The 12,161-nt window shown below is 40.8% G+C and overlaps 1 protein-coding gene across 1 annotated transcript in view; it reads right to left on the bottom strand.

Moving 5' to 3' along the window:
* Positions 1-8,402: 8,402 nt before the first annotated feature.
* ntf3 (neurotrophin 3) overlaps positions 8,403-12,161 on the bottom strand; it is a 40,223-nt gene continuing 36,464 nt past the window's right edge. Inside the window, exon 2 of the mRNA XM_080050925.1 lies at positions 8,403-10,173. Coding sequence (XP_079907051.1) covers positions 9,307-10,173 — 867 coding nt within the window. The 3' untranslated portion in view covers positions 8,403-9,306. The remainder of the gene's footprint in view (positions 10,174-12,161) is intronic.

Genomic DNA, 12,161 nt, shown 5'->3' with positions numbered 1-12,161 from the left:
ACAAAGACTGTTTTTCACTTTTTGCACATTCCTCTGATTTTGACAGCCTCTCAAACATGCTCAGCAGGGTGAAGCAGTCCATTCATCTCACTGAAGTCAGATGTGGTGGGGGAACGGATTGCTTGTTTTAAGGAGCTAAACTGTGGCATTTAAATATCTTATTGGGATGACCTTGGTGAACTACTGTAATAATTTTAAATTAATTTGTCGAAGAAGCTGGTTGATTGAAATCCAAAGGACACATTCTTTAAAATTGGTGTTTGCTTTGTGTATATTCTTAACGCACCTTAAGGTTTAGATTGTCTTTGGTAAAACAAGGATCAAACTGAATTGTTCAAGTTCACATTGGCAATAAGGGGATATAAGTAAGTTGACACACAATTATCCTTTGGTCAAGTAACACACTTTGCAATTTTTAAAACTTTCAGCAAAGGGGCACTTTTGACTGAATGTGCCGTTGTTAGAGTTTCTTCCAGGATTTTTGATATAATAATAAAATTACTGCAGACCATTGTTCAGTTGTGTTGTTTTAGGGCCAAGCTGTTGATTGCTGGGCTGTCCGTTTGAATTAGACTTGACAGTTCAAAATAGAAACAGAAAGTGAATGAGACCTCAGGGAACGCTTGTGTGTGTGTGTGTGTGTGTGTGTGTGTGTGTGTGTGTCCACCTCCTTCAATAGGAAATAATTTGAGAGGAAACAACAACCCTTGTGCTCTATGCACTGCTTTTTCCCCCTGTGGTGTTTGCCTCTTTCACACACTGACACACTTACACATACATACACAGACCCAGTGGGTGGTCAATGCTGTGTTTAACTCCAGATGTTCACACAGCAGCTCAGAGGCCGCCTCACATCCCAGAAAATCTGCCAATCATTTCAAGTTAAAAGCACCTCCTCATTTCCTCGATTTCCTCTTATATCCAAAGGTGTGTGTTTGTTCGTGCATGTGTGCCTGGGTGTTTGTGTGTGTGTGTGTCTGCGTGTGTGTGTGTGTGCCTGCGAGTGTGTGTGTGCTCACCAATATGGACTCACCCTGTGCCGTGTACACAGGCCTTCCATTGTTATCCAATTTAAAGTCTTCATGTTGGTTCTCAAGCGCTGCCAGTGTCAACACAGAATGAACTGCAGCAAATTCCTTTAGCATCAAGCATTCGGCCACACTTCTGTCTTTCTTTTTCCTTCCAATGTCAATGACCTCTGCCAGCCCTAATGCTGTGGGACACGCTTATAAGAAGAAACACGTTAATGACTCATTATTGTTCAGCTTCAGAAACATGGCTAGTTTAGTTTGACACTTTATATACTAACGTGTTGTAGCTTCAGTTTTCTAAGTACGGGCCAGAATAAAATGTTAATCAGTGACTCGTTCTTTCTTGAATAGGTCAAGATTCACTTTTCCAAATATGGGAGAAAGCATATTATTGGCAGGAATGTGCAAGAAATCTTGATCCTTAAAGATTTGTAAACTTGATTTGTAAATTGAATTGTATCCGTGGCTTTCTATATGTTCATCTCTGTAATCTTGAGACAGCCTTGAACCAAATTTAATAAACTTGTGTCCGCAGAATAATTGGTGACTTATCTGACTATTAAGAAGCATTTGAAGAAGGGTTTAGCATACAATGATTTATTGCAGAGTATACTTATTTTTGGTTATATTGTGAGTTTGCCTCCATGAAGACCATAGAAGGACTCTTGTTCTAAATATAAATGCGTGGTATAAGTGGATTTTTAAAAGACGAATTTGTGGAAAGTAAGATGTTGAATGAAATCTTCCTCTGGGTACAACCTGGCCCTTTGAAGCACTGTTAAATCTAGGAAAGTCAGAGCTTTTGGCATGAGGGCTGGGCGAAGTACTGTATATGTTTGACAGGGCTCCCAAACACAATAAAAATCATTGAATGTTTGCAGGCCTGAGAACTGATGGGAAAGATGGGACAACTGTTTTAAAGTTAATGGATGGTCCCTTTTTTATTTAAGTTAATTCATTACTATCATCACCCACAATAGGGCCCAAAAGGTGTTAAAATGCCAAATGCCTGCAAAATTGGACAACATTAAATGTTTCCCTTATGATGCCATTAGATGAAAGGTCAGTAATAGGGATTGTATAATTCATCCTCTGGGGACCATTAATGTATGTACCAAATTTCACCAGTTTATATTTCTTTTACATTTTATGTTGCTATGGTGAAAAGTCATCACCATAAAATGAGAGGGTTTAAAATTTCATGGTAATCCATCCAATAGTTATTTACCACAAATAATTATATAATAATTGTTTCCTACCATACAGTCAAGGTTAATTGAATGTTCCCTTACGTTGTCCCAAGTTGGTTTGGGTCCAAACCTGTCCAAAACATAACCATAGCAGTACCAGGCATCAGTAACATGGAACGGTTTAAAATGATGTGATTTTGCCAGTAGGGGTTCAGATAATACTCATACAGCTTGTGTTGCTCTGAAGGGCTTACAAATAATATTTTCTTGTGTAATTCGGTGGCCTTTAAGTAATTTTACCACAAACCAGATGAAACACAATGAATATGGGGCACAGAATAGTTGAGGGACGTTCTGTATCTCATTAAAGAAGCCACTTTGTGTAAAAGGCCTGATTTAATGAACTTCCCCAAATTACTGACCTCAATGCAATGCATCTATACTCCTGCACTTCAGTCCCTTTAAATCATCTTATGTAAAAATTAAGGATAACAGCAGCTACTAATGTGTCTGTAATTTAATACAGTATATTATGGTCTGGAAATGTCTATTTTTCAAAGACCATTTTATACGTAAGTCTTTACACAATCTGTATTTCAAACAGTTTGTTTTCTGTACTAGGAATTATTAGTGGAGAACTGGGTTGAGCTGGAGTGTCTTTTCCTCCAGCTGGTCATGTCAGATATAAAGTTAGGGCAGTTTTGAAAAATACCAAGAGGATAGAAATTGAATTTACCTTTTCATTGACTACTACTTGTTGTTACTCAGTTGCACTTCATAAAGCACAAAGCTCTTGCAAAAAGGTTCTCACAAGACGCCAAAAGTGTTTATTATTGTTTGATGGTTTGTACATCTTGGTTTATTTAGATTCTTAAAAATGTTGTAAGCAGCATAATAATTACAACCAATCAAAAAAAATACTTCTAACATCGTCCAATCAATTGATCTTCAGGCCACAGGCGATGCTCCAAATACCAGCCAAATTGTGGAAATCGACCTCTTTCGAACTTTGTTGGCAGAGGGCTCCAAAGCTTGACACTTGGCTCAGAGGCAGTTAACTATTTTATATCACTAATGGGAGAGTTCCGCTCTAACAACAACTGACAAATCTGGTTGACACCTCTTATCCTTGCTGTGATCCTGCCATCTGTAAACACTTGTGACCTATGACCTTTAGACTCTCAATAGGCTCTAGGACTGTATGAAATCCCCCCAACAGCTTTCAATGCCAAGTTAAAGACAGGGATTTCATGCAACTCTCAGAACAAAAAGCTGGGATACAGAATACCTTAACAAATTTGAAGTTCAGCAAAGCCCTCTTTGCACCTATGTCTGTCAAGTAGCAATTATCCAATGCTGAAAGAATCCTATTTCCTGATTAAATCCAGTCTTTTCTTGCTTGTCAAGCACATGTAAGGGCTATAAGTTAGGAGCCTAGCACCAGGGTTTGTAGTGATTCTGTATATTCATAATAGGTGGGGGGGGGGGGGGGGGGAATGCGTGCAAAAGCATGGAATTTACTCGTACTGGATCTATCCCTTTTGAGGTCCGGTAACGTACCTGGCAGGGTTGGGAACTAATGCCTCAAATTGTAGGAAAACATTTGTGAATATGCATCCTTTTAGGGGTAGAAAAGCATGAAGAAAAAGCTAGTCCAGGATGTTTATTTAGAGCCTTTTACCTCATGTTATAATAGTGCTGTCAATCAAAGTCATGCAATGAAAAGTGCTTCTCTCTGTATACCAGGGATATTCTTTCACAAATGTCTCCTTTGGCAAATGCGTAATCATCTTGGCTGCTCTTACAATCATCTTTGCCATGTTCCCTCACTAATACTGTCTGGAGCTGTGCGATGGTGTGACATCACAGATTAGACCATTGGCCAAGTCTGCACTTCTAGATCTGGCTTTAAGAGAAGGAGTAAAAGAGCCAATGAGAGATAATGTCAGCTTTGCACACCTAAATTGGTCAATTAAACTCTTTGGGTTGCCGTTACCCCCTTTAGAAAACCACTACTGCATGTGGTGAGTTACAATTCATAAAAAAGGGCAAAATGAGCAATAACATCTTAACTATCTGTATGCTTCAGTACCTACTTCCAGTACTGCTCAGTTCTACCCTGAGAGCAACACTATGCCTGAGGGTTAGATTTTGTTCATTCACAGAAATGTGTCCATTTTACAATAAAGTGCATCTAAAGCACTTTAAATATGAGCACATATGCAGTCAGCACATTGAAGGCGTTGCGGATCTGCTCTCCTCTGCAGCGCGACAAGGGGTAAGCTCCTCTTAGAATAGGAGATTACTGCCTCAAATCCCAGCTCTGCATGTATGTACATCTCCTTAAGTCAGCTTTACAGAGGGGTACTCTGAAAAACCCCTGGGTTATTAGAGACAGTACATTCTGCTACTCACTCCTTATGCTTCACTCACCTGCCGCAAAATGAACAACAAATCAAGAACCCAGCAGGGTGTTGTGCAAAATCAGGCTCGAAAAGGGAGGGGAAAGTCTCATCAAACCTGGAAGAAATGATGGGGTGAAAGCATCTCTTTCTGTGAGGATGATGGGGTTACTGGGAGGCAGAGACGGGTGATTGGTTATCATTGGAGGTCCAATTGATGTTGTCACATGTGTGACAAGCTTTGGTGCGAGATAGGGATGTCCATGGTTAACTGGTTAACCGTTAAGAAGATCTTTAACCGGTTAATACTAAAGGTTAAACGGTTAAAAAAAATTAAATCATCTTAATTTCTCTGAAATCCGGACTCTTATTTTGATATCGCTAAACCGGATGTAAGAATGCCAACTGTCGGTAAAGAATGAAAAGAGTTGTGTAGGCTACTCTCAACTTTATAATAGGTCCATGGTACACTCCCAGAAAGATAGCCAGTCACAACTTATGTGGGTTGGTATAATTTAATTAACAGCGTGGGCTCCCGCTAGCTTAACATAGCGCTAGCATTAGCCTTCTTGAGGTGGATGCTGTCCTGCATCTATCACCGTCTCAGTGAGTGTGAGAGAGTGACAGACAGGCAGTGAGTGCCCCTGCACAGACACAGAGAGGTCTGCTATGCTTGTGTGCGAGGATCAATAGTGAAAATCCGTCATAAACAAAAGCGTAAAGTTAAGTACCGTTATGCTGTACTGATAACGTTGGAGCTTATCAATACTACGGTCTTTCAAAATGTTGCCCCATGCACAGCACTACTTAACACCGGGTTTCGGTAGGCTACCCATCCCCTAAACTTGTGTGTGTGTGTAAATGTCCCCTTTCAGTCACTTATTTCACTTTCTGCTCCTACATTCACATACTAGACCTCTTCTCACAACTTACAAGGTGCCGTGTGAATGTCAAAATGTATGATAAATTAATATGCAGGTCCTTGGAACAAAAAAAGGTTGGGAGCCCTGCTATAATGTTTCATGTATTTCACTATAAATAGGCTACATTAAATCTTAACGGTTAACCGGTTAATAACCGTTAATTCTTGTGGTTAACCGGTTAAAGAAAAAATTCTGAATGGCCATCCCTAGTGCGAGATAATCAGCAGAGGATGACCTCAGAACTTGAGCAAACCTGTTAGCCGGGTGCCAACTGACTAAGAGAATTGTCAGTTATGTCTGTCACCTCAAAAGATTTACCGAAATTGGAATTTTTTTTTTTTTTTTTGCCTCCAATTAGAAATGTTTCATGCTCACCAAATTCATGCTTTCTGTAGAATATGCACAATGCAACAAATGATTATGTTTTATGAAGAGATGTGGATTTGGCAAATAACTTTAGTTTAAGATGCCATTATTTTTATTCAGAACGCTTGGCTGATGTTGGAACGGGGCAGAGCTGGATCTGAGCGTTTTTGTAACTGTCTAGAAATGGACGATCTAACATTCACACCCACTTCAATGATTGGTCAGCTTTGCAGAACTGAGAGAGTAAATGGGGTATGAACTTCTCTTTCTACTCTTTTCTTCATTCTTCACATAAATACTTCAATCATTTTCACATGTGCAACCTAGTTCAACTGCATGAATGAATGCCTTCCAGGAGAGACCTTCCAAAAGTGTGTTATGTTGCCACCATATTTAAACCATTACTGTTTCTTCTCTCTACAGAACAGCTTTTTTTCCACTCTGCCTTCCAGTGTGACTGTTCAAAACAACAATACACACTTTTTATTATAAACAAGTGCTATAGCATAAACTAGAATCCTTTAGAGTTTAGCACAAAAACACTTGAGTTTAAAGGATATACATTTCAAATGAAGAATGGAAAAATGTATTACTTTGATTGGACACAAACCTCAATGTCCTGCATGAACGTAAGATGAGCTACAACCTTTTTCAGCAACCCATCTCCAAACCCTAACTTTCTGCCTTGCTGTAATGTACAGTTTTTCCTAAAAGTTGCCATTAGAAGCAAAAAATTAAGTGCAAGGTCATCCAAAGTGGATTTACTTCCTAGGGATATGAGGCTAGTAAGAATTGACACTATGCAGTACATAAACAACTTGTGCTAAACATTGATGAAGCAATAGAATGGCAAAAGCAGAAATGCAGGCTTAATCTCACGAGTAAATGTGAATATACTGTAGGTCAAATGTTTGAAAGGTCTACACCGTTCTTGTTGGGTGATGAGGATGTCTATGACGAGTAGTTTTGTGTGGTTGTGTGTCGCTAATATCAGGTTTTTATTTCCCTTTTCTTTATGATTGTACCAACATTCCATTGCCTTGGCAACTTCTGATTGCATCTCCTAACATTCCAGTGAACACAGAAAGTGTTCACATTTAACATACACATCTTTAAGCCCTGCAGTGACCTCTGAGGAATTTGTAAATAACTGATTCATATCTTTGGTCGATCACTTTGCCTCTAGTCTGTTTCTGTCTCACTGCACATTTGGGGATAAGCTTAATTTGATTTATTAGTTTCTCTGCCATTCTGTCTCATGTGTCTTTTTACATTTATGCCATTCTGTCTTTGCTGATATCCTGCTATACCCTCAGATGATTGTATCATTGTCATTTTTTAAGGCTGCAGATGAATGGCACGTGTTTTTATAGTTCAGGCTCCGAACCTGCGCCTCTGGGTTTTCTTTTACTGGGTTCACTCTAAATACCTTAACTAATGTCAGATAATAAGTTCCATGGTCATTACCATCACTTAAGTTTCACTTTGAGCTCATCCTGCATTTCTTATGCAATAGCGCTGCACACAGCGGGAGCCATTGTAGAGGTCCCTCTTTAAAGTGATTATGGAAAATGCTTGTTAAAATGACTTTTTGTCCAAATCAGTGAATATCCCCTCCCAATCAGCTACCTGCCTGTACTGTGTGTGTGTGTGTGTGTGTGTGTGTGTGTGTGTGTGTGTGTGTGTGTGTGTGTGTGTGTGTGTGTGTGTGTGTGTTGAATAAAACATCCAGTGTTAATACACAGCCAAGGCTCTGATAAGTGGTATGTAAACAAAGGGGCCCAGCTAAGCTAGCTACATGCCCGTTTACTAGGCTGTGTATTAAAATTGGATTTAGCGGCTCGTGAGGAGATATTCACTGATTTTTAGAAAGTGATTTTAACAACTAACATTCTCCAGTATCATTGACTCCACCTTTAAATACTTTCTGCATCAATTTGGCATTAGTGCAACAGATAGAACAACAATATGAGTGAATTGATGTAAGAGTTTTGAGCTGCGGGACTTTGACGCTAAGGCCTCCTTTTTATATGCACACACTTTATGGGTCACTTCTTTTACATTGTGAACTCCACATCTTTTGACCACTGACCCCATTTTTGCAGTTTTAGCTCCAGCTGATATCTTGCTCTGTGCTGTTACTGACAAGATAACTAAAGTGTATAACATCTGACGAGATGAAAGAATGCACGATTTTAGATTAGACCTCCAATCGGCCATCACTGTTTCTGTCCCTGGCTGTCCCTGAAAGTTCCCGAACACAAAATGGGTAAACAGCATCAGGCAATCATTTTGGAAATTGCAGAATTGACCTATTGTCGATCACACATTTGAAGGATGTTGATTATATTGTATTCACCATTTACTGTTTTTTGTTTTAAAAATTTTAACTGGGTAATTGTTAATGAAATGTTTCAAACTTTAAGAAATATAGGTTTTTATTAAAAGGAAGAAACAAAAAACAGCTCATGATAACAGTTGAGGGTAAAATGTGGTGAACAGAGTCAAGGTGGTCTGAAACAGTTGGATTTCCTTGAGTGTCTGTCAGTCACTGCCAGCAGATTCCACTAGCTGAATTTCTATTTTAATTTGAATGAAACTGTTTCCAAGAGAAAGGAATGGACCAATGTGAATTACAATATAACAGTGCGGTCAATTGGGAACGCAGTACAAGTAAAAGTACAAGTTTGGTCATAAATCTCAAATCTGTGTTTTGGTCATAGGATGTCTTGTACCTTCAGATATAGTCATCTGTCTCATTGGGGGGATAATGCTAATGATTAGGGCCACATATTGGTCCCCTGGACCTGCAACTCTCACTTTTTAGCTCCACCGCAAAAAACATTTGCAGCAACTGCTGTTTGTGAGTTACCATGTCCTATGTTTGCTCGTCAGCCACACTGGTCAAGGCACATGTAAAGTCTTACTGTGAAGCACCTTTGCAGCCCAGCTCTGTGTTATAATCTCAAAATGAGTTCATAGCTTGTTTCATTCCTTTTTTTATAGACAAGAAGACTTCTTTCAATAAATAACACAAATATATTCATACGTCATATATAGATAGATAAACATGTATAAACTACATGCATTTCATATAATTTAAATAATTTATATGTACAGTTCCCACGCACTCCCTCCCCCCAACCCCTCTCAATGGAGTTCTTCCTTAAAAGCGGCGCTGCACCGGCTTGTGGATTTGCAGCACATGAATGTGAAATATAATTTAAATGGACCCAAGATTTCTTCAGTATCAGTATCATTTTATAGCAGAATCGTGCTATTCACCACCGTGACACATTATTCCGTGGTGGGTAGCACTGTGAACAGAAAATAAAATCCTATACAGGAAGTAGAATCCCACACAGGTAGTCCCAAGCAGAGCTTGTATTGCTGTTTACGTCCTGCGACGTTTCATCGACAAAGCGCAGACGCATGACGTGTCTATGCGTATCCACCTCCAGCCCACTGAATTGCGAACCTTCGTCAGCGCTCGAACGTAAGTCTGTGTTGTCTTGCACTGCGAGTTATATTTCTTGTCGTCTATGCCCCTGCAGCCGCCCTTATAGGGCCTTGGGGTCCGACAGCTTGTCTCGTAAAAGTACTGTTTAATTTCCTGCGTGACACTGGTTTTAATTTTGGCCATAACAGTGACGTGGTCCCCTTGTGAGTCCACTGCATGGGTTCTGTTCACCACCCACTTACTCTCGCTGTCGCACACGGAATATTCCCCGCGGTAGCTCCTGTGCTCGGCGTATCGCTTCTTTCGCGTCTTGTTTCCTGCCGCCCCTCCGTCCACAAAATCGTCCGCGAGATACAACGGCGGTGGCTGCAGGGGCGGCCGGTCGCTCAGCAGCACCCGAGGCGAGTTGTATCGCTTTTGCTGCCTGAGAAGGTCCGAGTTCAACAGCATCACCTGCTGATCCACCACACCATCGCTGCTCCCGACGCTGCGACCCCCAGTCGCCCACTGCTCCGCTTCGCCCTGCTCCTCCAAAGCAAAGTTTTCACTGAGGAGAGGAGGCGGTGTGTCCCGGGGCTCAGTGTCCCTGCTCCTCCCCTGCTGGCTCTGGTTACCTCTGCTCTTCCCCCTGGTCAGGTCAGCCTGAAGCAGCTGGATTATGAGGGAGTTTAATGGGTCTTGACTAGGCTGCTGCTGTTGCCCCTGGTGACTGCTGCCCATGTTGGTCGCCTGAATACCATAGAGGTACACGAGGACCATCACATACAGCAGAATGGACATCACTAGATTCACCTGTAAGATCTGCAAAGACAGAGAGAAACTTTTAAGTGACATGTCAAACTTCTGGTTTTCCCCCTTACACAAATAAAAACAGATTTTCTATCTTGTTGTTCCTCCACATCAGAGGTTTTTAAACTGTGAGGTGCACATCCTCGGAAGCACGGGAGAGTTGAAGGGGGAGGGAGAAAACATGTACAAGGATACAGCATGATTTGAAAGGTACAGATTTTGTTATGGTGTCCTAAAAAAATAAAAAAGTAACTAACTAACGAATTGTAGTTTGGATTGGTTAATATCATTATATCACATAACACCTACTTTTTCATGGTTTTTACAACATTAATATGGGTATGACTAGAGACTCCAAGAAAAAAACTAGTCTCTTTTTTCCCACCTCCACCTTTCTGAAAACCTGTGTCAGATTTATCTCCCTTGTGAACCAACCTAACTTAGCACTACCTCCACCTGTGATTAGCACACCCCAAGATACCCCCGGATCTAACTGGCAGTTAGATTCACGGCCAATCAGAGCAGACAGGGCTTTTTGGAAGGCAGGGCTTATAGAGACAGGAGCTGTAACAAAGCGTTTCAGACAAAGGCTGAATAGAGAAGATTTAGAAATGGCACTGTGAGAAATATGAAGGGTTTTTTGTGAACTACACCATGAAAACAGTTTCTAAATTACAATTTTGAACCTGAAAATGGGCGTAATATGGGACCTACAGCGCCGGTCTGCTGCAGATTGCAATCCTAACTCAGTCTGAACCTGAACAAACTAACATGATACATACAGGTTCAGTGTCACTTACATTGCCTGAGGATATTATGAAATTCGATCTTTCCTGACTAGCAAATGGCCATAAATCTACTTAGAAATTATAGAAAATGATTCTCCATACACCTTAACTCCCTTGCTAGGGATTGTTTAGTTTTCTCAGGGAATAAAGTTGTGAATGTCTTTGAGACTTTGTGGGAACTTTCGGCTTAAACTCTGTTACCGCAATGTAACAAATACCAGCAGCATGTGTCTTGGTACGTACACAGTTATGGAAACTAACGTGCTGCTACGTGTGCAACGTGACTATTTAGAGGAATACATGTAAACGCCTCGCACGAGTATTTAAAACCTGTCACACTTTGTTGTGTGGCCATAAGGGGACTTTGAAGTAATGACTCTACTGAAGAGAAACAACTATCACGGCAAAAACACAACCACTTGCACTGCAGAGTAATTCTAGAGTAAAATGTGGTTGCAGTTTATTTGGTGGAGAGGCAGTTTTGTGATGGGCAGGTTGCCAGTTTGAATCCTTGGACCAGCAGGATGATGTAACTAGGGATGAGCCCGAATCCGAATATGTATTCGGATAAGCACGGATAATGAGTTTCATACGGATACGGATAATTCCCGAATAGTCCCCTTATTATTTGGGGATTTAATTTTTTATATATTATGCGCTTAATTGACGTAGCGCGTTCCGCCTCAATGACACAACAGGTAGAATGACACTAACAGCTGTTCTGCGGTGGACACGAGAGGACCGGGCGCGTCCCGTGACCCGCCGTCTCTCTCTTTTTACACACTGATAAACGCAGCGCGTTCAGCCCTAACCCTTGAATGGAGGGTTCTACCAGTCGCATTCGCTGCTGTTTTTATCTGTGCTTCCTCATAAACCGCTGCCGTGGCGGAGAAGAGACGAACCGATGGAATATGCTGCACCCCGAGTCACCATCAGCCCTTCCCCGATGTATTTACATTCACTAAGCCTACTGCTTAAACTCTTTCAAACATCACAACGTTTCCATCAAACTGATGCAGGACCTGTACTTTTTCCGCAATCAGTGTGTAGATGCCTAGGCTTACTTCAGGACCCATACCATAAAATCGGAAACTGCAAACTTGACACATTAAAATCACATATGGCTTTGTGGAAAGGCTAAGATATTATTTATGGTTTATGAGATTGGCACATACGTTTATACAGATTGTTCCTAAATCTTAGTTTAGTAAA

Source organism: Ammodytes marinus (assembly GCF_949987685.1).
Source record: "Ammodytes marinus genome assembly, chromosome: 22".
Classification (NCBI taxonomy): Eukaryota; Metazoa; Chordata; class Actinopteri; order Uranoscopiformes; family Ammodytidae; genus Ammodytes; species Ammodytes marinus.
The sequence above is the reverse complement of the archived record's forward strand: the minus strand, read 5'-3'. Positions and strand labels throughout refer to the sequence as shown.